The 26,051-nt window shown below is 39.4% G+C and overlaps 1 protein-coding gene across 3 annotated transcripts in view; it reads left to right on the top strand.

Moving 5' to 3' along the window:
- The window catches only part of LOC101744837 (scavenger receptor class B member 1), an 86,540-nt gene that overhangs the window by 16,283 nt on the left and 44,206 nt on the right, over nucleotides 1-26,051 (top strand). The window contains exon 2 of one of the 3 annotated variants that reach the window (XM_004925939.5): nucleotides 10,545-10,804. In XM_004925939.5, coding sequence (XP_004925996.1) covers nucleotides 10,747-10,804 — 58 coding nt within the window. In that variant the 5' untranslated portion in view covers nucleotides 10,545-10,746. Of the gene's footprint in view, nucleotides 1-10,544; nucleotides 10,805-21,555; nucleotides 21,767-22,221; nucleotides 22,409-26,051 lie in introns of those variants that run through there. The other 2 variants (XM_062675471.1, XM_012690224.4) reach the window with 2 other exon arrangements.

Raw genomic sequence — 26,051 nt, forward strand, 5'->3', positions numbered from 1 at the left:
TAAACGCCGCTACTTTCTACATAATATATCGTCTTCTTCAGTTGCTAATATCTGGAAGTTCCTCGGAACTCTAGGTATTGGCAAACAACGTCAATACAGCTTTCAGTCGGCAATTGGACTGGATGATATCAATGCGCACTTTACTACAAGTATCCCGTTGGATTACCAGTCTACGCGCCGTACTGTGGAGTTTCTGGAAGGACTATCCCCTCCAAATATCGACCCCTTTAAATTTTCCACGGTATCTATGGGTGAGATCAAAAAGATAATCCTCTCTATAAGATCCAATGCTGTGGGTCACGACGGAGTGAGCCGCCAGATGATAGTTCTGATTCTCGATTGTCTTCTTCCATCGTTACAACATTTAATCAATTCATCTTTGTCCTCTGGTACTTTTCCTGTACAGTGGCGCAAAGCATTTGTGATTCCCTTACCCAAAGTCTCTAATCCGACTCTTCCTACTCATTTCCGTCCCATATCGATTCTCCCTTTTCTGTCCAAGGTGTTGGAGGCCTGTGTACATAACCAACTGTCCCAGTTTGTTCATAAGAATGGTTTAATAAACTCCCTACAGTCTGGCTTCAGACCGGGCCACAGCACCGTCTCCGCTCTCCTCAAAGTGACAGGCGATATTAGGGCTGGAATGGAGGATACTAAAGTCACATTGTTGGCTTTGGTCGACTTCTCTAATGCCTTTAATACCGTCAGTCACGAAATCCTTTTATCTATCCTGTCCTATCTTATGATTTCGCCTGAGGTGCTGAAATGGTTTACATCATATCTTCGAGGGCGCCAGCAATCGGTCCGCATTGATGAGTCTTCGTCTTCATGGCGTGATCTAGATACTGGTGTCCCTCAAGGCGGAATTCTTTCCCCTTTGCTTTTCTCTCTCTTTATCAATCTCATAACTCAGTCCCTTCAGTGTTCGTATCACTTGTACGCTGACGACCTACAGCTGTACTCGCAGGCTACTGTGGACTGTGTGTCTGAAGCGGTTCGCAGAGTGAATGGGGATCTAGAGGCTATATGCGATTGGTCTGGTAGGTTTGGTTTGACGGTCAATCCAACCAAATGTCAGGCGATTATTATTGGTAGTCCCCGTTTGTTGGGACGATTAGATTTTAGCTCACTCCCACCCGTAACTTATAATGGAGCAATTATACCTCTGAGCCCATCAGTCAAAAACCTTGGACTGTATATGGATTCTAGACTTGACTGGGCGGTACAGGTGTTGAATGTTAGTCGAAAGGTTACTGGATCTCTGCGTGCCCTTTATCACTTCAAGAACTTTCTCCCTTTCAAGATAAAGTTGATGCTTGTTCAAGCTTTAATCCTGCCCATAATTGACTATGGCGATGTATGCTATCTTGACCTGAATGCAGACCTTTTGAACAAACTCGACCGCCTTCTCAACAACTGCATTCGTTTCATTTTTAATCTTCGCAAGTATGACCACGTGTCTACTTACCGCTCCGAAATAAATTTACTTCCTATACGCGAGCGCCGCAATCTACATGCTCTTACTGCGCTTCATTCTATACTAACATGCCCAACTCCTCCCTCCTATCTGACTCAGTACTTTAAATATTTACATTCTTCGCACGATAAGGACTTGCGTTCCTCTAATAATTTACTCCTTCACTGTCCCACGCACCACTCTAGTTTGGTCCGTTCGTCTTTCGTAGTTCAATCTGTTCAACTTTGGAATTCACTTCCTCTTAATGTTAGGATGATCACTGATCGCCTAACTTTCAAAATAAAGGTACGCCAACTTTTTCTGGAGAAACTTAAAAACTTAAAAACTTAACAATTTGACCTGCAATTTGTGTTCTGTGCAATATACTATTTTCTTGTACGATATATGTATGTATGTGTGGTTCTATTTCTTTGTTATATTTTTGTTTAAGTGTGTATATGAATATGTATGTGAGTATATGATAGAGATTATATATAGATATATGTGTAAATTTTATATTATTATCATGATATAAAATTGTGTACGTTGTTTGTGTGATTATATATATATATATATATATATATATATCCTGTATGTGTTTGTATATTGTATAATGTAGTTTGGTTGTTTCACATTAAGTTATGCACCTACCACAGGATACTCTACACCACCCTTGGTTGACTGGTAGAGAATGCCTCAGGCATTAAGTCCGCCATTGTACTTATGTGCATTAAGTTGAATAAATAAATGAATAAATAAATAAATATTATAAAGAGGAAAGATTTGTTTGTTTGTTTGTTTCGAATAGGCTCCTAAACTACTGGACCGATTTGAAAAATTCTTTGGCCATTAGAAGCCGACATTGTCCCTGATGAACATAGGCTACTTTTTTGAATTTCTTTTTAAATTTTTTTTTTTTTGTTTCATGTGTGTTTTAATGTTTCCGAAGCGAAGCGAGGGCGGGTCGCTAGTATTTAATAAAGATGTAATTCAAAATTTTCGGCACAAATTTTTATTATTAATGCCTATTTAACTTTACATTCTCTGTACGGAGTTTTTCAGCATCCATCATAGTTTTTGATGACGTTAAATATTTTTTGAGTGCCATTATAGGAATACGATCGTATGGCCCACCGGAGAGTGAGTGGTTACCGTCGCCCGTGGACGTCAGCAAGGCCGATGGCACAGTCGAGACGTCGCCTGCGCTGAAGACTCTTTCTCATACCTCGTTTATTGATTTTGATAAGATGTTAGACCAGAATGAAAATTACAAATTACAAAAAAGATCAGACACATCTACTCAGCAAGCTTATTTTTATTGCCCTTGTAGGCAGATGAGCATACGGTCCACCTGATGGTGAGTGGTTACCGTCGCCCATGGACTTCAGCAATGCCAGGGCCAGCGTCAAACCGCTGCCTACCGTCCTAACTCTGTAAGACCTCGCAAGATACCTTTAGACCAAGTGCGCACATTCGTCTAAATATCTTTCGAATCCTAGCAGAAGTGGACATATGTATGTATGATAACCATAATTTTCCAATTATTTAGTGTGAGGGTCATAAAAACTGACGTTGTGACTGACAAATTCACAAGTTCCGGTTGATCTTTGACTGGTTTTAAGGAAGTGGCCGCGCGAGGCATTCTGACGTGTCTTAAAGTATACGGTAGTAAAATGTAGAAGGTGTTCTTGAAGGTTTTCACGAACTGTAGACATAATTATGCACAATTATGGTTTAATAGCGCTAATATTTGTTTTTTACAATTTATGATTTGTCTATCGCTTTACAGTTTTCGTGGTCACGGAGGACTGAAATTTTAAAATCGCTTTAGACCGGTTGTTTCTGATCTGATATTTCTTGAGCGCATACACATCCTTCACACACGAATATGAAGTCTCAGTTTCAATGTATAATCACTGCCCTACTCTTCAAATTGGAACTCATGTCTGTATTGCGCAGAAATAGTGGTACTTACTTCGGTAGGCCACATAATTACTGGAGTAGAGACCTCACTAGACGTTGTAACGTTGTAACCAATGAGGTGGACGGATGACCTGTTTAAATTAGCTAGTAGAGACTGAATGCGAAAAGCAAGATACAGAAGGGAATGGAATGCACGCAAAGAGAACTTCAGTCAGCATTATTTGAACACGGGTTGAAGAAGAGAGCGGTAGTCATGCGTATTACAATTACAGTTTGCCGATGGTAAAATTGCTGACATTAAAATTTCGTGACACCATGTTGCTGACTAGCTACTAGAGACTAGAAAGGCATTTTTGATTGCGATCTTGGGCTGATGATATCACGACCATAATTTGATTATAATAGCTTAATTGACCGCGACGGGGTAACGCAAAGCTGCCTTCACCCGAAACATGTCTTGTCGGATCCCCCGGATTCACTCTCGGTGCTTTTAGGCCTCTCAAGCACCGGTCACCGTCCTGGTCGAACTCGTCGATAACGACGAAAAGCTCGACGAATTAACCCATAGACACAGCCCACTGAGTTTCTCGCCGGATCTTCTCTTTGGATCGCGATTCCGATCCGGTGGTAGACTCTGCGAAGCACCGCTCTTGCTAGGGCTAGTGTTAGCAAATTCTCTCAGGTTGAGCCCGTGAGCTCACGTACCCGCGCATAGCTGGAATAACTTCTTAGGCTACCAACGAATAGGTAGGGAAGACAAAAATTGTAATAGTGCCTATCTTCCCCTCGGGTCGGAATGGATGAGACCTTCACGCTACATCTAGACTATTACTACCCGAGCAAGCTTACGAAATGTTCTAGTTTGTGCGTCTTAATATCCATAAGTCCGACAATCCCGCAGCATTTAGATTTATAAAAACTTAAAGCTCAATTTGGTTAAATCGAATACCGAACGATGAAACTTTATAATTTTTATAATGTAATTTATTATTTTTTACGTGTTTTGTACAAAAAAAGGGTAACTCGTGTTTTCGTTTTGATGTTATTAAATTTTAAGTATTTAACGTTAAAAGAAAAAAACTTGTTTGTCTTGGTACCTATCACGAGACCGCGACGAGGAAGACACAGCGGAACACGCATTGGCGCGTTGCTCTGGATTTGACGAGCAACGCGCCGCCCTCGTCGCGGTCATTGGAGAGGACCTCTCGCTGCCGCGCGTCGTGGCTACGATGCTCGGCAGCGAGGCGTCCTGGAAGGCGATGCTCGACTTCTGCGAGTCCACCATATCGCAGAAGGAGGCGGCGGAGCGAGAGAGGGAGAGCTCTTCCCTTTCCGCACCGATCCGTCGCCGTCGAGCCGGGGGCCGGAGGCGGGAATACGCCCGTACGTCCCGGCCCCTGTAGGTGGCGGCCTCCCCCCGGTGAAGGTCAAGGGGCGACCTGAGGGGGTGAGGCCGCGCGGCGCGCTACCAGCACTCTAGCGCGCCGCCGTGGAGTGATTAGAGCGACCGGTCGACGGTGTATCGCGTCCCGACCCGGCAGGCTGGTTTTGGTCCAGCGGGGTATTCCGGGACACCAGCGGCACCGTCTGGGCGGCCCGACGGGCTGCCGTACCGAGACGGCCGACGTTTCAGAGCCTTCGATTCGCCTCGAAGGCTCCGTCGGCTGGGCGTCCTTGGGGTGAGCCGCGCCGTCTGGTTGTAGTGTTGACCGCGGTAGCCCCCCTACCTCATCCGGGTTCTGACCTCGGAGGGGATCGGACGTCGGGTGTAAGAGTGCAGGGGAGTCGTTTAGTGGGTGGGTCCTAAAATCCTTGGGCCCGCGGTCTGCTCACAACACCATGCAGATCGTTGAGTCTCACATACCCCGCGCGCCCCTTTTGCGCGGGGACCTCGTAGGAGGTTCGGCCCTCTACCCGAAAAAAAAAAAAAAAAAAAAAAATGGTACCTATCACGAGAGGTTTTGTGCGACTGGCATGATTGAATGTTGGCGGTTTAAAAAAAATGTATATTTTTATTAATATGTACATATTTTAAAACTGAGTCTCACAATTCATTTTATTTATTTATTGGACGAACTCACAGCTTACCTGGTGTTAAGTGGTTACTGGAGCCCATAGACATCTACAACATAAATGCGCCACCCACCTTGAGATATAAGTTCTAAGGTCTCAAGTATAGTTACAACGGCTGCCCCACCCTTCAAACCGAAACGCATTACTGCTTCACGGCAGAAATCGGTGGGGTGGTGGTACCTGCGCGGACTCACAAGAGGTCCTACCATCAGTAAAAGAGTTCATGTCTCAAGATGTCTATGGGCTCCGTTAACTGAACACCAGGTAGGCTGTGAGCTCGTCCGCACGTATAAGCAAAAAAAAGGTTTCTATTAATCACTGGTAGCATGATGAAAGAATCATCCAGGATACCATGAGCTTTTTGTTGTGGAATTATTCACGGAGATCGTTACATATTATTAACGCCAGATTATCGATGTAGCTATGTCGTTTCTACGCATTCCTACGCTCTTTGGTGTAAGCTATAACATTAACTTAAAAGCCCCAATTAAGTTTCAATACAAAAGATCAGAGGCCTAGCCGTGAACTTTCAAGTAGGAAGCTGATTCCAACGGTAGGTCGAATTATTTAAATGATTTACTTCTGTAATTATTATATTAACGCTTTCGTATAGAACATTCTGTAGATCAATTTTTGTCAACATTTCAACTTGGACGAAATTATTGTGCCTCAATTGTGATACTACTTTAATTCTCATTTTGTGAACGATCGCGATATACAATATACATAAATGTGGCATCCTCTATTCGATTTTGAGGTAATAAAACAGTTGATTGGCTCACACAAACTTGATTTTGATTCTTTATTATAGCAAAGTAAATAAATGATACAGGTTTTCCGATAGCCCAATGAGTTTCTCACCGGATCTTCTCAGTGGCTCGCGATTACGATCCGGTGATAGATTCTCGCCAGGGCTAGTGTTAGCAAATTCTCTCAGGTTGAGCCCGTGATCTCACCTACCCGTCCACAGGTAGCTAGAATAGCTCTTGAGGCTACCTGTGCATAGGTAAAAAAAGAACGTTTTGTCTGTTTACCGTTGCTTTCCGTAACTACCCTCATTTTTCCTCAAAACTATATGTCAAACATTTATTCGCCATCTCTCTTACCTTCTCACACGACATCTCCTATCTCTCTCACTTACTCATGCACCGTGTGTGTCATTCATCTATACATTCCGTTCCTACTTAAAATCTATACTAATATATAAATCTACAGTGGTTTTTACGGATGATCCGTTATAACTACTGAACCGTGCATCCGATTGACTCGAAACTTGGTACCCGTGTAGAAAATACATGTACTTAATGGATAGGCTAATATTTATATGAGTGTTAGACTCCCTACACCAGTCGCGGGGGCGTTATTGATGAGAATCTTTGTGGGGGTGAGAAATAATAATGCTAATTTTAAATGCCAGCGAAACGGACGCATACAGCTAGTAATTAATAATTTTTCGAAGGAACTCCAAAAGAAGATACGGTTGAATCGCTTCTCCAATAATAATGTGGTCTTAAAGATCAATAAGGTCGACCCGTTCGTATCTAACTTGAATAATGGTGAGCCAAGAAACCAGTTCATTGACGAAATTATGATTAGCGAAGAAAAAAAACTCACGAATGCCATAGTTCAAGGTGTTTTTTTTTTGTTGTTTACAGAAAAACGGCAATAAAACGATTTAATTGTACCTGCTTGAGTAATGTTTTTATACGTTGTCCTTCTTCATTGGTTTCAGTATTTTATTCTAATCACTAGCGACCCGCCCTCGCTTCGCTTCGGAAACATTAAAACACACATGAAACCAAAAAAAAAAAAAAATTTAAAAAAAGTAGCCTATGTTCATCAGGGACAGTGTCGGCTTCTAATGGAAAAAGAATTTTTCAAATCGGTCCAGTAGTTTCGGAGCCTTTTTTTTTTTTTTTTTTTTTTTGGTATCGATGGGGAATCCTAGTCTTTACGGATACCCTGCCGACGGGGGTCGGACCGGGTTATGTCGGACTCCGCGCCTCCGGTGGAAGAAAGAGGAAGAAGTCGCGAACCGAGGTCCTCGCCCTCAACCAATTGGTCCACGGAGACTACGCCTTTAGAAAGGCGCGCTGGGCTAAGTTCAGCTCTCGCCAAACCCGCCCAGCTTAACGACTACCGACTAAACCCCAACGAGCTCCTCCACTCCGGCTGAGCGGAGACCCAGGTACCGCCATGTGCGCGCCATAGGCCCGAAACTATTCGAAACAAACAAACAAATAAATCTTTCCTCTTTATAATATTAGTATAGATAACAATCTAAATAACCGAGCTAATCTACAACTAAAGCGTACAAGACAGATCGCAATCGAGAAATACTACTAAAGCGCTCTGCCGTAATTGGGGAACTTATTTTGGGTGTCAGACATATAAATTAATTAGTCACGTGACTTTAAAAGCAGTCAATTGAGCAACTAATAAACAATATTTTAATTGTTTGCAATATAAGCCTCATATTTAATAATAATTCTTAATATGTACAGGACTCTTAATCATATTAATATAAATAATCATAAACTTAGGACCTTAGGACCTTAAACAAACAATGTAAACTCTGATACATTGGCGTCGATTAAAACTACTTTTACGGATTTAAATAGCTGGTCACGAATGACCGATTAAATTATTTAAAAATGTTTTATAAATACGGGGTGCTAACGGTGAGTGACGTGAAATTGCTCGATAGACTGAATGACCGAATGTTATTATCCGAAACTTGTGTATATGCAAACTTATCTTTAAAATGTCATTGGTACGATTTAGGCATCTGTCAAACATGTTTTATGCCGGCTACCCGGTAGACCTCACAACCCACCTGGTCTTAAGTGGTTACTGGAGCCCATAGACATCTACAACGTAAATGCGCAACCCACCTTGAGATATAAGTTCTAAGGTCTCAAGTATAGTTATAACGGCTGCCCCGCCCTTCAAACAGAAACGCATTACTGCTTCACGGCAAAAATAGGCTGGGTGGTGGTACCTACCCGTGCGGACTCACAAGAGTTCCTACCACCAGTAATTACGCAAATCATAATTTTGCGGGTTTGATTTTTATTACACGATGTTATTCCGTTACCGTGGAAGTCAATCGTGAACATTTGTTGAGTACGTATTTCATTAGAGAAATTGGTACCCGCCTGCGGGATTCGAACACCGGTGCATCGCTCAACACGAATGCACCGGACGTCTTATCCTTTAGGCCACGACGACTTCAAAAGTATCAAGCATACTGTTGTCTTTATCTCGCCATCTATCAGCAGTACATCTTTCAACATTTCATTTGAGAGAACATTATTGAAGGTAGATCGAATTGGAAAAGAAGGTCGTTCCCACATCTGGCGCGATAAAAATAAAAGGTCGTATCGACATGTGAGAATTTAGAGAATTCCTTCCATTTTTATTGTAAGACGTCTTGGGAGCCCGCACGGGTCGTTACCACTGCCTATTTCTGCTGTAATGTCGTGATTCGTTCTATTTTGAAGACAGCCGGAGTATTCAATTGATTCCTAGACCCATATCTTGATGAGTGTCGGTGTTTACCTTGTAGTGACCGTAGTCTCTAGTAACCATTTAATACCAGGTAATATCTCGTTCATCCATTTAAGCAATAGACAAAACAAACTCCATGCCCCGACGGAACTGAAAAGGCCTTCGGGTTACCAGTAATTCTTCCATATTAAAAAACAAAAGTACTTCTTTGTACAACGCTCGGAGATCTCCATGTTTGAACGTGATAAGTGTCCTACGGTAACAAGAGACCTTGGACTATGACATCTAAGAATCATTTCAATCTAAACAGATGTAATATAATGTTATTTGCTTTGTTTTGTTTGTGTGTTTCTGTTGTATTATTTGTTCTTTAAGACGCGAAACAGTGAGCTACTTAAGATGTAATTTAAGTTTTAAGTTTTTCAGGGTACGTAAGCTTTTAGGAAAAACGTTTCTAAGGTTAGAAGTCTCAGGTGAGGGTTTGTACATTTCCTAAAAGTCAAGGGGTATAGCAGTTATATTAAGTCTGTTAACTTTATCACCTAATAGAAATTTAAGATCTTAACCTTTTTTTCTAACCTATGCGCGGTAGCCTAAGGGGCAAGAAGAAGGGAAACCCCACATTTTTCCCCTACGTATGCGTTAGTAGACTAAGGGGCTATTCCAGCTACGCGCGGGTAGGTGACCTCACGGGCTCAACCTGAGAGAGTTTTCTAACACTAGCCCTAGCAAGAGCAGTGCTTCGCAGAGTCTACCACCGGATCGGAACCACGACCATTTAGAAAATCTGTATATTCTGACCATTCAACAACTTAGAAAAAATCTCAAAGTCAAATTACTTCTTTCTTTTAAGCGAGCTTTCGTAAATGTTAGATGAAGAAACGACATCAGTTCACTTGTGCAACTCCGTTTTGTCATATTGTCGATGTGTGTTGTGTGTTTAGTTTCTCATTGCTCCTGTAGATGGCAGTAACAAATTAAGTACCTATCCTATATTTTATTTTTAATGAAGGATTTTGTAAATTTTCAGAAACCACTAATTGATAAAATTTGTCTATAATATAATATTTTTCTAACAAATAAAGACTTGTGACACAATAATTGAATGTCTTAACTTTAACAACGTATAAGTTTACGGGCATCTCCAGGTTATCTACAAGATGTCGATATTATTATTTTTTATTGCTTTTATGGGTGGACGAACTTACAGCCCGCCTGGTGTTCATTGGTTACTGAAGCCCATAGACATCTACAACGTAAATGCGCCAAGTATAGTTACAACGGCAGCCCCGCCCTTCAAACCGAAACGCGTAACTGCATCACGGCAGAAATAGGAACGGTGGTGGTACCTACCCGTGAGGACTCACAAGAGGTCCTACCACCAGTAGATAGATAATTTCGATACAAAAAATATATTTGTCTTTAAAGTATCGCAGTTTCGGTCGTAAACTTTTCTATTTGAACCGACGACCGCGCCAAGGAATCCGCCGAGCCAGCGCCGTGCCGATAGCTCGTGTAACTCGAAGTAGTGTGTGATAAAAACCGGTGCGTGTGACTTTTTTAAATCCCCGTTTTGTTGCAGCTCGAGCATCATTGGCTGAAGAGTGGTCAGTCGTGCGCGATAGCTTGCAACGCGCAGACGACCGGAGTCACTGGACAAGAAGAGGAGACAGAAAAAAGAGAGAATTGTGATTTAGTGCGGTGTCCGTGAAATGCTCAAAGTGTTGTGCTAGTTTTTCTTTTGAATATATATTTTATATATTTTTTTATTATAATTATTCACAATGCAAGGAAGAGATAAACTCTGTGCAAAGCTTACCAGCGCTTTCCTGAGGAAGTGGTGTAAGTATTTATTTTGTGAATTTTAAGTCAACACTTCAAGAGATTTTATTCAATGTTTTTTTATTTATTGCTTATATGGACGAGTTCACAGCCCACCTGGTGTTAAGCGGTTACCGGTAGATGTCTATATCTACAAGGTAAATGCCACCACCCACCTTGAGATATAAGTTCTAAGGTCTAAGTATAGTTACAGTCGTATGTATATGAATGTATTAGGTTTGATAAGATCCGTTCGGAAGTCGCTGTCACGTAAGTACGGACGTATCGCCGCATGCTGGGAACTTACTTTGTCGATTGTTATGGTTGATGTTAATATTGCTGTCAACGTAAATTAAAAAAAAAACAGTCCTCTGAGAAAATCTAAGCGGCGCCATGAAACTACATCGAACGAATATGACAAATATTTTAATCGAGATATTATTATCGATTGGAGTTTAACGTCCCTAATGAATTTGACACGTCAAAGCATTATCGTAACTAATAATCATTTTTCTTCAATTTTATCATTTAAAATTCAATTATTAAAAGCAATTTTACAAGTTCGGAGTTTTACGTACACTTTACAATTTTCGAGGTCACTCATGACAATTTGTTGATTCGTAAAGAATAAAAAAACGTGTGAATTTCTCGTAAACATAAAGATTGATTGCGGAAGTCAACGTTGTTTAATTTGACGCAAAATTTATCCGCCTTATATACTCTGACTGTATTAATGACATACAAATTTAAAAACCAATATCGGATTAGGTTTTTATAGACTTTCAAAATTTATAGCAATTTAAGCCTTAAAATCGCTCTAAGCATTCAAATTCATATACTGTATCGAATACACACAAGACAAACAATAAAGTTGTTTCGTGTTCACTTAAATTTCTTATCATTGCGACCGTGAATACATTTACCGTAACATCTAGGCAGAACATGGATATTTATTTGCTAAATACGAAGCTAATAACTGGGAACAATCTTAATCGCATTCGTTACATTGAGCATTACGTTAATAATCGACTGAGATGTCACACTATATCAGGACTCTCACGGCGAATGTAATGTCTATATATTAATACGTGAAGCTAAAACTTTGTATATCTTTTTCCGAAAATTGCGCGGACGGTGGAGTATGAAATTTTCCACACTTATAGAGAATATAGAGAAGTGCACAATGCTAATATTTTTTTAAAATAATGCATAAAAGATACATTAAATCAATAAAGAAAACATTACACACACTACCATGTATTTGACACAACACATACATATAAATATACTCTTTGTTTATTGTCAATTGTCAAACTTTTCTTATTATTTAAAGTATGTGGTCAAATTGAGAATAGATTAATATTGTTTGTCTTGAATACTATTTTTCTATAGTGTAGTTTTGGCGAAATCTGTGATTATATTATAGAAGTATAATAGTGTTTGACAGTAGAACCATAATATGTAATGTTTGAACATAAAATTTCAATTAATTATAGGCGATTTTCAACTACTGTGGGACCACTAGTTCATTGTTAAAACATGAGCAGTAGGTTAAAAGCTGTGAGGGAGTAGATCAACTTGAACAATCCTTGTTTTATTACATATTAACTGTTAGAACAACATACACAATACACATCAGACGGTCCGATGCTAAATAATCAAACGGTCTAAATCATAATGTAAGCAGTTTGAAGAATCGCTGTTTTATTTTGCTGATTGCGACATAAGAACTTGCGTCCGATCTGACTGGTCGAGCCTAGTCAATTCCATCCACGCTTCTGCAATGTCACCGTGGTTCGTGAGGAACGTCAACTTACAACTACGACCTGGGCCTTGATTCGATCCGGAAACACTCGAAGTCAGCGTCAGAACGGTACTTCAACAAGCCCCTATGAGTCATGATAATCGCCTTGTTGCTGTATACTCCCCGATTTCTGCTCACGGAGGAGCCAGTCACCGTTGACGCACTTGAATCGTCCTTATGGATCCATCAGATTCATTAACTCTTCCATTAGACGCCTTCGGCTCTAACACTAGGAGCAGGCTTAGGGACCCTGGTCAGCAGGTCATGATTCCGATCCGGTAGTAGATTCATTCGCGAAGCAGCTGCTCTTGAGTTGTTAGGTCACCTTTGGAAATGCTCGATCAGCGATTAGCAAATCTCTTCTCTCCTGGCTGAGCCTTTGCTCGCCCACCAGTCCTGGTAAAATTAAAACGGCCTCCGGGCACCCATTATTCCGGAAAAAAAAGTAATATCGAGCGCAAAAACATATCGCCAAGTCAAAATTATTTTAAACCTTCTTAGACGTAACATCTCATGCTGGAGGATCTTCATATTTCATATTAGTGTATGCATTGCTTCATTGTATTTAAGGCCATATCCAGATTTTTAAATTTATCTTATTTATATGAATGAGATAACGAGGACAAAATTAAAACAAATTATACGGTTTTTTTTTGCATTTTTGTTGTCAGTTGTCTATGTCAATTAACACAATATTTAAAATAGACGTATAGCACCTTAGTAGTCCGTGGTGACCACACAACCTATAAACTGTTATATTTGAAATCGTAAAATTAGTTTTAAAAATTCACACGACTCATAAAAGTCGAAGGATGCTACTCAAACCTGGACAATTATATCGCATGACTACTCAAATCAAATATGAAACCGCATTAGCGAAGTAATAAGTTAATGTCGAAAATCAATTGCCAAAGTGAGTAACTTAATTAAACAAGATTTTAATGACACTTTACCAAATTTACGGTGTTAAGAAATTTTAAACGATAGCAAATATCAGTGTTTTGACTGTGCTTAGGTCTTAATTGCATTCTTTAAATTGAACCACGTACCTACTAGCAGTAAATAATTCGCTTTTATTCACAAAATCGACTCAAATCGAAGGCAGTTTTTTTTTTGCCCTTATAATAATAATAATATAGCCTTTTATTCAGATCCATATTACAATTATATGACTAAAATTAAATATAATATATAAAACTTAAATTTTATTTAAACCTTAATCTAGGCTATTATTTGAATTTTTCTTATTTTCTGCAGATCTGTTTGCCAATCGACAAAGGCCTCCTCCAACCTTTTCCACTCATGTCTTTCTTGAGCCACTCTGTTCCATGTGACGCCTGCCACTTGTCGTATGTCGTCATCCCATCTTTTTTGCGGTCTACCTTTTTTCCTTTTACTTTCTCTAGGATACCATTGTGTCACAACTTTGCTCCATTTATCTTTACCTCTAACCATATGCCCTGCCCAACGCCATTTAAGCCTTCTAATTTTGCACCCTATATCTATTACCTTTGTTTTGCTTCTTATTATACGGTTACTCAGTCGGTCTGACTTTTTCACGTTCATCATGCTCCTCTCCATTGCGCGTTGGCATGATGCAAGCTTGCTAATCGTGTTTTGTGATAAAGCCCATGTTTGACTGCCGTACATGAGAACTGGTAGTACGCAAGTATTAAATAGTTTGCTTTTAATGTTCATATGAAGATTTTTGTCCTTCATAATTTCTTTCAAGCCCCAGTACCTTCTCCAGCCATTAGTTATTCTTCGTTCAACTTCTTTGAGCACCGGATTATCATCTGTTATTAGCTGTCCCAAGTAAATATATTCATTGGTGTAATCAATTTGGTTGTTTCCTAAGTTTATGGGAATTCTCTCTCCGTTTGTCATTATTTTTGTTTTTTCCAGGTTCAGTTTTAACCCTACCTTCTCGCTCTCCGTTGATAATTCGTTTATCATTCTTGTGATGTCTTCCGACGATTTTGCAAATAACACAATATCATCTGCGAATCTCAAGTGAGTCAATGAGACACCGTCTACATTGATACCGAGATTTTCCCAATTTAGAGCTCTGAATATGGATTCTAGTACCGCCGAGAATATTTTTGGTGACAGGGGATCTCCTTGTCGTACGCCTTTGCCTACTCTGAAAGGTTCACCTTTCTTTTCTAATTGTATTCTCGCAGTATTCTGGCTGTAAACATTTTTTATTAACCGGATGTATTTGTGTTCAATTCCTTGTTCTTTTAATGACTCCCATACCTTTTCATGAAACAAAGAATCGAATGCTTTGCTATAATCAATAAATGCGATATAGTAGGTGCATTGGTGTTCTTTATACTTCTCCATTACTTGGCGTACTACATGAATGTGGTCGATCGTTGAATAGCCTTTACGAAATCCCGCCTGCTCGATGGGTTGGTGTTCGTCTAATATTTTTTCAATCCGATTAAGTATGACCTTGGCGAATACCTTGTATATGTTGGACATAAGGCTAATAGGGCGGTAGTTCCCAATGTCATATTTGTCTCCTTTCTTATATAGAAGTAAAATATTTGATTCTGTCCATTGCCGTGGGATAATTTCGGTTTTTAATATCTCATTAAACATGTCGGTGAGAACTGGTGTTATAATTTCATTACTTTCTTTTAGAATTTCGTTACTTATGCCATCGGGTCCTGGTGCTTTGTCTCTGTGTTGACTATCTATAGCTTTTGTTACTTCAGTTTGAATGATGTTAGGGATACTTGAGGTTTCTGCTAGGTAGATATTGTCCTGAGCGGTGTTGTGTTCGTAGATTTTTTTGTAGTAGGACGTAGCGATTCCTAATATATTTCTTCTATTATGGTGCCATTCTCCGCTGTTGTTTTTAATCTTTGCGATCCAGTCATTTGAAATTGTTAATTCTCTATGAGCTTTTTTAATGCCTCCCGTTTTGGCTATATGCTTTTCAATAATTTCCATTCTACTCTTTTTCCTGTCCGTCCTTATACTTTCTTTGATGTCTTTACTAATTTTCGCTAAATACCTTCTTCTGTCTTTTCCTTCTTTTGCGCTGATTAGCTGGTTTCTTTGCTCTAGTAATTTCATGGTATTAGATGTTAGCCATTTTCTCGGTTCAGATCTAATCTTGTCAATGTGTTGTACTTGATCGTTAATAATATTCTCTATCCAGTTGTATTTTTCTTGGGTTCCCTTGGTATTTGTGTTCTTTTTGAAGTCTGTGAGTTTATCTCTTAGGTTGGCCACGAGTTGTGCCATTTGGTGCTTGCTGAGCTTACCGATTGTTAGTTCCTGTCTTGGTCTAGGTTTCTTTGGTTGTACTGATTTTATTTCAGCTCTAATTAGTTTATGATTTGTATTGAAGTTAAATTTATTAATGACGTCGAAATTTGTAAAGCAGTTCTTTGTATTGGTCATTATAAAATCTATTTCGTTTTTGGTTTTTCCATCTGGTGAAATCCATGTCCACATTTTCGTTGTGTTTTTTTTATATACTGAGTTTAAAATGGTTAAGTTATTTTCTAGTGTAAAATTTATAAGTTTTTCTCCATTTCTACTTCTAATTTTATTACTGTAAGTGAATGGTCCCAGTACTGTCTCTTCTCCTGGACGTTTAGCTCCAATTTGGCCATTGAAATCTCCCATGACGATTATGTTATTGTGGGCACGTTCTTGGATAGTGTTATTTAAGTCAAGGTAGAATTCCTCAATTGTTTCCAGGTCCGATTGTTCTGTTGGTGAATATATTTGTACTATAGACCATGAATCTTTATATCCCGGTAACTTTAAATTCATCATTGCTATGCGCTCCGAGATTCCTATAAATTCTTCTACAGATTTTTCAAGATATTTTTTGACGATGAAACCAACGCCATGGTGTCCTGGCGTCGTTCCAATGTGGTATAGGAGGAAGTCTGGCTGAGAAATAATTCTTTCACCCATTCTTCTTACTTCGCTGAGGCCGACGATATCCCATTTAATTTTATTTAAGGCATTTGTTAATTCTATAAGATTTTCTTCATTCTTCAACGTGAGTACGTTAAGGGCTGCGACGTATATTTTTGTATCTTTGTAGTTGTTTTTTTTGTATTGTTGGAGGGTTGTGGTCTTTATCCCCCACGAGGACCAGTCGGCTTGGGGGAAGAGGTATTTCTTCTGTTTGTTTGTTTTCATAGTTTGTTTGGATTTTCCGTTTACCGGTTAATTGCTATTTTTTATTGAGTGTAGGTTTGTTGGTAAAGGAGTTCGATCTAGGTCGCATTGCATCGAAGGCATTTATCCTGCTAACTTTCGCAGAGCATAGTGTTTGCTGTTTTCTGGGTTGCCTTTTGGAAGGTGACGGTGAGATAGTTGGTTCCCTTTTCCTTTTTTCAGTGTTGGATTCTTTTACTACTAATTTGTCGTAAATCAGAAAAGCTATATTTCCCTTTTCTCTCTCTTCCTTCAACCGTGGTAGCAGTGCTTTTCTTTTCTCCAAAATTTCCTTCGAGTAATCCTCCGATACATAAATGTTTTTTAAGTTCTTTCTATTCTTCATAATTTCATCTTTTCTCCATGCATTTGTAAAGGAACACAGCACCGGCCTTGATTTATTCTGAACTATATTTTTTCCCAAGCGGTATATTTTGTTTATTTCGGATTGCTCTATATTTATGTTAAGAGCTTCTTTGAAGGTCATCTTAACATTATTAAATAGCTCCAATGTTGAATTTTCCCTCTCTTCTAGCCCGAAAATAATTATGTTGTTACTTTTCTTTTCTCTTTTCAAATATTCCATCTCTTTCTCTAGATCGCTAACTTTTTGTTTTAATTGTTCGTTTTCTTCAATGATAGGAGTAAGTTTCTCATCCATCCTATCCATTAAGTTTTTGGTAAGTGATTCAGTTAGTTCAGCTGTTTGTTTCTGCATTTCCATCTTCATATTATCAAATAACAGTTGGAACTGTTCTTCCATATTTTTGTGAAGTAACGTGGAATGGAACGCAGTATAGTAGGTGACACTACTTTTCATGCACCGGCAACACTAGAACCAATGCCAACCCAACAAACTGACATTAAGTATTTTTTTAGTTGTAGGGTAGAATCGTATTCTACTTGGCAGGTTTTGTGAAAGTTGTTGTGGATTTTCTTCTGCAGTTTTCTGAACAGATCCTGTTAATATTCCAAAGATTTATTTCTTCTGCGTCCCTCGCAGCACCAATTAAGTGGTTTTTAACAGTGTTGACGACTAAACCAACCTTTTACTATTTTTTAAATACGATTTGTTACAAATAGAATCACAGTGATGTTTACACTTCAACGGCCGGAAACGGAAAAAACCTTTTTTTCCCTTAATTGTAGTAAATTGGCAGACGACTTCGTGTCTTGCGAAATTAACACGGATGCCGTGACCCATCTTGAGATATAAGATGTAAGGTTCTCAATTTTAACAGTACAACGGCTGCCCCGCCCTTCGCATCGAAATGCATTACTGTTTCACGGCAGAAATAGGCAGGGTGGTGGTACCTACACGTGCGGACTCACAAGAGGTCCTACCACCAGTAATTACGTTCTTCATCGCTTTCTTTTACGTTATTATTAAAATACACTATACAACAAGTTTCAAAATTATTTGTTTTCAACGCTCATATCCGAAACTCGCTATTTAATGGTGAAATCGTCAGCACACGCGTGTTTACAGAGTTGATTCTCAAAAATTTTAATCTGCTAGTGATTTTTATCCAGACTAATTTCATATGTACGTATTACTCTGTCGTGGTCTAAACGCCGGCCAAGCTACTATCGAACCGTTAATAAATTATGATCTTGTATTATTAAACAAATTCAGTTTCATTAGTGTAGCAGTTAGATGTTTTAAGTCGTTTTAACGAAAAAATTCTCAAGACTACGCGGCCAAACACGTTTTACTGCGACCGGTTTTTTTTTAAAAAGACGAGATGTCATGAATATTTGCTGATTAGAGACCAAAGTACAAGCGAATGGTTCTGTTATTAAAGACACAACAACTTCGGAATTGTAAATAACGGACAATCATAGTGAGTTCTCGAAGCATTGTCGAGAATCCCATTCTTACGGATCGCTTGGAACATCTAGGTCTACGAAGGGACTTCGGTTCTCTCTGTATTTTGTATTGTATAATCAATGGGGAGTGCTCTGAGGAATTGCTTGAGATGATTTCTTTTTTAACATCGCATCTCGTCCTTCGTCCGCATCGTGTCCTTCTTCAAACGAGGCTTGTGGGGAGTATTAAGTGGTAGGCAGTGGCTTGGCTCTGCCCCTGGCATTGCTAAAGTCTACGAGCGACGGTAATCACTCACCATCAGATGGGTCGTGTGCTCGTCTGCCTACAAGGGCAATAAAAAAGTCACAAAAACATTGCGCGTTCAACAGGCTTAAAGTATATTTCTCAGTCAGGCCTGTGGTCTGTGTCTGTGGGTTAATTCGCTCGTCGAGCCCTTCGTCGCAAGCGACGGGTTCGACGAGGACGGTGACCGGTGCTTGAGGTACCTAAAACCACAGTTAGTGGATCGGGAAGATCCATAATGACGCGTTTAGGGCGACGTCGACTATTTACCATTCGGTCTACAGGATCGGGTATGAGTCCCGCAGGCAGCTACCAATTATTTCAACAAAATAATTATTTAAGACATGTACACGAATGACTTCCACGATCAAAGAATGGTATCGTGTAGTAAAAATAAAACTTGTATATTGAGTAATCACTATATCATTTTCAACATAGACCTAAAAATATTGAGTAATCACTTGGTATGCCATTTGCATCATAGACCTAAAAGTATTGAGTAATCACTAGGTATACCATTTGCGACACAGACCTCAAGTGTGAGGTCCTTCGCCCATCTAACTAGATTCTTCCTCAAAACATGAACACCTAAGATTTTTCTTTACAATTATCAGAATCGATATTCAATTAAAATTCAACCTTCGCATTCGACTTGCGTCATTACATTAAACATAATTACTATATCGATTTATATGCAATTTGATATGAATGCGATCGACGTATCGACTGATGGAACTACAATGTGAAACAGGTAAAAAATTAAGATAGAATCTTCTTTAAATGCTGTAACGTGAATTGCTCTGTATGATGTAGACGGATAAACATCTGCCTAGTTTCTGTTTCCACCTGTCCCCACCATTTGTGACTACATCACGAATAGCTCTAGGGATATTTACGGACAAATTTAAGTCCCGTCTATGAGCTTAGCATCGGGAAAAGGGGTTAAAAAACAGTACCCTATGTTGTTCCCGGGATTCAAACTATTCGCATACATTATTTTGGAGTGATCGTTGGATATCCGCCATCAATCTGAAGTCGGTGAGTGAGTTATGCTGGGGTGGAACTTTATCTTTTTTTTTAATGCCTGTGTAGACAGACGAGCATACGGCCCACCTGATGGTGAGTCGTTACCGTCACCCGTGGACGTCAGCAATGCCAGGGGCAGAGCCAAACCGGCTGTCTACCGTTTAATACTCCCCACAAGCCTCACGTGCTATTAAGTGGCCATCGGGACCCATAGACATCAACCAAGTTAACACCGTACGGACTCACACTCCCTACCACCAGTTAACTATTACCCAACAAACAGCGTCTGAGTCTCGCCAGAGATGAAACTTGGTCGACGTCACTAAAATTGCAGCAAAGCACTTAATCCAGTTGACACTGAGCCCACTGAGTTTCTCGCCGGATCTTCTCAGTGGGTCTCGTTTCCGATCCGCTGGTAGATTCTGCGAAGCACTGCTCTTGCTAGGGCCAGTGTTAGCAAACTCTCTTAGGTCGAGCCCGTGAGCTCACCTACCCGTCAAGAAGAAGCTGAAATAGCCTCTCAAGGCTATCAGCATAGTTAAAAAAATAAACTATATAGTTCTTACTTCAGACAATTGTTTTATTAAACAATTAAACTTTACTACCGCATGTCTCGAAGTGGGTGGTGGCATTTACGTTGTAGATGTTTTTGGGCTCCGGTTACCACTTAACACCAGTTGGGCCGTGAGCTCGTCTCGTATCTAAGCAATAAAAAAATTGAACTCTCTTTTTACTGAATGACAGACTCTATGACACTGAATTACACTAAGGCAAAATCGTTTTTAAAATTTAAAGAGTTTTAAGTAATGAAGGTTTTTCTTTACTCAATATATGTATGCAAAAAACTCTTTAGATCCTCAAGTAAACAGAATCCTTCGATTGTAATGTCATAGAGAGATAATGAGAGACGTTCAACGCGAACAAAGACATGTGGATATCACTTGGAACTCGTATGTCTAGACTCGCAGGAACAAGTCACCGTCGTCACCCTAGACACGTCTTTACGGATCCATCAGATTCAATAAATTTTGCATTAGATACCTTCAGCAATAACACTGGAAGCAGGCTTAGGAATCTCGGTAACCGTACTCATCGAACTCGGCAAAGAGTTCGACGTGCATCAGCCCGCTGAGTTTCTCCCGGATCTTCTCAGCGGGTCGCGATTCTGATTAGGTAGTAGATTCATTCGCGAAGCAGCTACTCTTGAGAGGTCTTCTTCGGAGGCACTCGGGCAGCTGTTAGCAAATCCCACCCCTTCTGGTTGAGCCTTTGCTCGCCCACCTGTACTGGTGAAACTGGAAAGGCCTCCGGGCCACCAGTAATACTTCAGTCATAAAAAAAATGTCTAGCCTTCTCCGTAAACCGGAACGCGCAAATGCCTCGTGATAAAAATAGACAGAACGCCTGAAACAGGAATGCGGCTCCGCTGGTTAAAATACCAAACGAACACATTAAAAAATACATTTTATTGTACTTTCCATGATGACTTACGTGGTCGCAAAAACCAACGCTACTGACGTATGTATGTAAGTACGTGTTTATTTTGTTAACATGGCGCTAATGAATCAAGCGATTCTCTCGTTGACAAAGGATCTTAAAACGTTTAGTATGTAGATTTGAGAGTTTTATAACGGGTTGAAAATCTGAGTCTAGTTTCAGTCGTAAATAACATTTTACAATTTTTCGATTTAAAGCGCATTTTACAATTTTCGCGGCAACGGATGACTGAGAGTCTAGTTTCAATCGTAAATAACATTTTACAGTTTTCCGATTTAAAGCGTATTTTACAACATTCGTGGTAACGGATGACTGATCCGTAAGAAGTGTTTTAATACGGATCCGCCGTCAAGTAAGTCAACGGATTTTTTTCGAATTATTAACAAACGAACGCAGTAATTATGATTGCAATTATTATTTACTTCCTGCTTTAACTAAGTTAATGTGATAAAATGTTCATAAACTATTTCACAATTTTTCTCGTCGGTATGTTTTATTTGAATATTTGTGAATTTTCTACTCGAATTATTATCGAACATTGATTGATTTTTTTACATCCAAATATCTACAAAAAATGTACTACTTTCTTTCTATGTTTTTTTATTTTATTTCAATTTAATATTTAATAAAAGTTCATCACAATCGTCAGCTAACTCCGTGCGAGCGCTCGCTTTCGTCGTCAAAATGACAGTAATTGCATTATTGCTGTTAGCACAAATAGTTTTCGTTAAAAAAAAAACAACAACAATAAAAAAAAAAATAACACAGAATTAAGTAATTCAAGCAAACCTTTCGTTTCAGCGCTCGCCGGTCAGTCACGATCGGGCGGCCGCCGTAACGGAATGTCTTGTTAAAAACCGAAATTTTATTTAATATTTAATTAATTCGGCCATTTTTTTTTTCTCGACCTGTCAAGTGTAAAACTTTCCCCCCGAAATGGCGTCCCGTTCCGTTACGCGTATGATCGAATACATAAAATCGAATCGGAGGATAAGTGAGTTTGATTTTATTTGTTTACGTGTCGCAATATGTCTGTGCCTGTGTGTGTGTGTGTTGGATTGTGCGATTTTTTTTTAGTATCGTTTTATGGTTAACAACAGCTGTTTCACTCTATAACCGTGGTTGTGTGAAAAGAAATGCAGTTTTTTTTATATATTTATTTTTTAACTCTAACCTATTTAAAGTAAATTATTTTGTGAGACAATATTATGAATACGCTGTGCCAATGAAAATATCTGTGAACATTAGCTGATTATTGCGCGATTGTGATATGAATTAGAGAAAGCTAATGTTAACGAAATTAATGTTAAAATTATTTCGAAAAACGTTCCGTCACGCTCGTGAGCATTCTGGTCGCTGGAAGCTCGTGCTATGTGGACTGTGGTTTGTGAGTTCCCAAGATCTCTCAGAGACTGGGCTCTCTCCAGGCTGCAAGACCACTCCGTACCTGATTATCCTCCGCATTGTGTGCGTTTGTAGCGGAGGCTCTGTGAGTCCTCCTGTCCACTGCGATACAAGCTCTCCACTTGACAATCCACAGGCTTATCCCGCACTCAACCAATGTGCTTAGTGCGAGTTTTTTAACGTTATCGATACCGTAAAAGTTAACTGAAATTTGTATGGAGTCGGAACGTCTCCCTCCGTTTGCCGCTAGGGGCGCTGTTCCAACTGCATACAAATTTGAGTTAACTTTTACGCTATCGAGAACGTTAAAAAACTCGCATTTAGCACAACGGGCACATGCAGCGTATGTTTGTAGTGACTCTTTGAACCGAGTGTTTGACAGAGCAAGTACATGTCTGCGGTGACGCAATCAGATTCTTTACGTAACCACTAGATTGCATGCAAAAAAATATGTTGTGAAAACTATGTTGAGTTAGTAGTGTTCACGCGAGACTCTTAGTTTCGAGGTCGCGAGTTCGACGCCAAGAGCGTGGTTTTTACGATAATTCGTTTGTTCCGAAAATAATTATCTTTCATTTATCTTTGTAATTAAATTCGTCATTACGGATCCTCCCGATCCATTAACAGTGCAAGCACCGGTCACCGTCCTCGTCAAACCAAAGGGTTCGACGAGTAAATGAACCCACTGACACAGCCCACTGAGTTTCTCGCCGAATCTTCTCAGTAAAAGGAAAAACAAAGTAATTAAAGGTGCGTTTTATTTGGTATCAGCATCAACAATCCGATGTTTTTAATTGAACTACAATTAAGTTTACCCCATTCGTATACCTGAAGAAGTTTTTTTCGTTACGAAATTTTTTCCAAATTTTAAACTTTAAATGGCTCTCCTGTATATTTGCAAAAATGTCGCTCAAACCACCACGCCTTTCGTCCCTCGTTATTATTAATATCATTTTATCACGAATGCGAACTGCAGGTAGGTATTGTTGTTGTTGATTGTAAAGTTTATGACTAGCGACAATCATCAGCATTTAGTACCTCTACCGGCGTGTTCTCGGAAACATTTGCGGATAATATCGTCAGCGCGGCGACCGCAAATGTTATTGACGTGCCGTATTAACATTGTCCACTCGACGGACGCGCACTTACGAGGCAGACACGATCTTGTATCATGAGCGGTGCCTGGTAATTTGCTATACGATACAAACGATACCATAGATAATACACATAAATTAGTTATAGATAAGCAACTCAAGCACTACAACAAAAATATTTACGGGCGTCGGCCACTAGATGGCTTCGCTTCGATTAGTTTCTCATTGCTCCTGTAGATGGCAGTAGCATATTACCTATCCTATATTTTATTTTTAATGAAGGATCTGGTAAATTTTTAGTAACCTCTAATTGATAAAATTTAATCATTTTGTCTATAACAAATAAACTTGAAGATATTTTTTTCTGTGCTTAGTCATACAATAATTAAATGCCTTATAACATATAAGCTTCGGGGCATCCGTTACAAGATGTCGCTAGTTTCCATACAAAAAATATTTTTCTCAAAGTATCGTTTCAGGGCCCTGAAACGATACTTTAACTCTTCGACTGTCGTGTAGGTCACCGGTGCCCTACGCGGCGCACTCAAGTAATTATGTCGACTTTTGTTACTATGTAAATATGTTACTGTGTAATATTTGTAAAGGATATCTCATTTTTATTTAGTTATTTTTTTTCAGTTAGGTTTTCCGCAAGCAATGTCATTTTATTTCTCAATAAATAAATAAAAAAATAAAGTCGGTTTACGGACGATAGTCTTACGTGATAACGTCAGTAGCAGAACTATTGGAACTGCTAGCTGTGACGTCACGCGAGAAGAGAGATAAACGTGTCACAAGCCAACGCTTGGGCCGATCGTGTCTCTCTATCGCTTGTTCCGCACTCTCGCTCGCACGCTCAGGCTCGGGCAGAACGTGACACTTTTTCTTGCGTGCGGCCGGCGTCATAAGACGTTATAACATTGATAAATAGATAGGTCTCCGTGGGTGGACATTAAAAACATTTTTACGGTTCAATTCGAGATGTCCGCGACCACGTAAAGTGTAAATAATAATAAAGTATAAATAAAGTAATCGTTGTAATACAAACATTTTAATTTGAAACTTGCGTTTTCGTTTTGCTAACATTCTACTGTGTGAAGGTTGTGCGTTCGTCATTGTAATTTAAGCAACAAAGACTATTAACTTCACTTGTGTCTTGCATCATGCGCAGGGCTTACCTACGAGCAGCTTCATCTGTAGTTAGGACTTCGTTTAGAAAGACAATAATCTATTCCCAATTCGGCAGTTTTAACTACCATAGCAAGAGTTTGTGGGATGATGTGAATATTAATGCGATGTAAGCTACTGTTTAGTACTTTACAGTTTTTGGGGGCGATATTTGAGTGAATCGTTCAAACATATGTGATATCTTTTAGGATAGGTATTATTTTTGTGATATGTTTGTGTAAAATTAATATCTTTGTGAAAGTCATAATAATATTTTTTTTTTTTTTTTTTTTTTTTTTTTATTGCTTAGGTAGGTGGACGAGCTCACAGCCCACCTGATGTTAAGTGGTTACTGGAACCCATAGACATCCACGACGTAAATGCGCCACCCACCTTGAGATATAAGTTCTAAGGTCTCAAGTATAGTTACAACGGCTGCCCCACCCTTCAAACCGAAACGCATTACTGCTTCACGGCAGAAATAGGCAGGGCGGTGGTACCTACCCGCGCGGACTCACAAGAGGTCCTACCACCAGTAATTACGCAAATTATAATTTTGCGGGTTTGATTTTTATTACACGATGTTATTCCTTCACCGTGGAAGTCAATCGTGAACATTTGTTGAGTACGTATTTCATTAGAAAAATTGGTACCCGCCTGCGGGATTCGAACATGCGGGTGCATCGCTCAACACGAATGCACCGGACGTCTTATCCCTTAGGCCACGATGACTTCATGTTGTCATTCGACTGTATTGTTATCGCTGTATTGTATAATATGGTATTCGACTGTATTGTTATCTCGTAACTGCTGAATTTTAAATATCAAATAAAAATTAAAAAACGCGATGTGGTAGAAATGATGATAAATAAACAATAAATTAACAGAATTAAGTGATTGACTTTATAGCTCGCCTTCCCGCCAAAAAATCGAGACCATAGATTATACATTTTTATTTTTACTGGTGGTAGG

The sequence above is a fragment of the Bombyx mori genome, chromosome 23, assembly GCF_030269925.1.
Source record: "Bombyx mori chromosome 23, ASM3026992v2".
Classification (NCBI taxonomy): domain Eukaryota; kingdom Metazoa; phylum Arthropoda; class Insecta; order Lepidoptera; family Bombycidae; genus Bombyx; species Bombyx mori.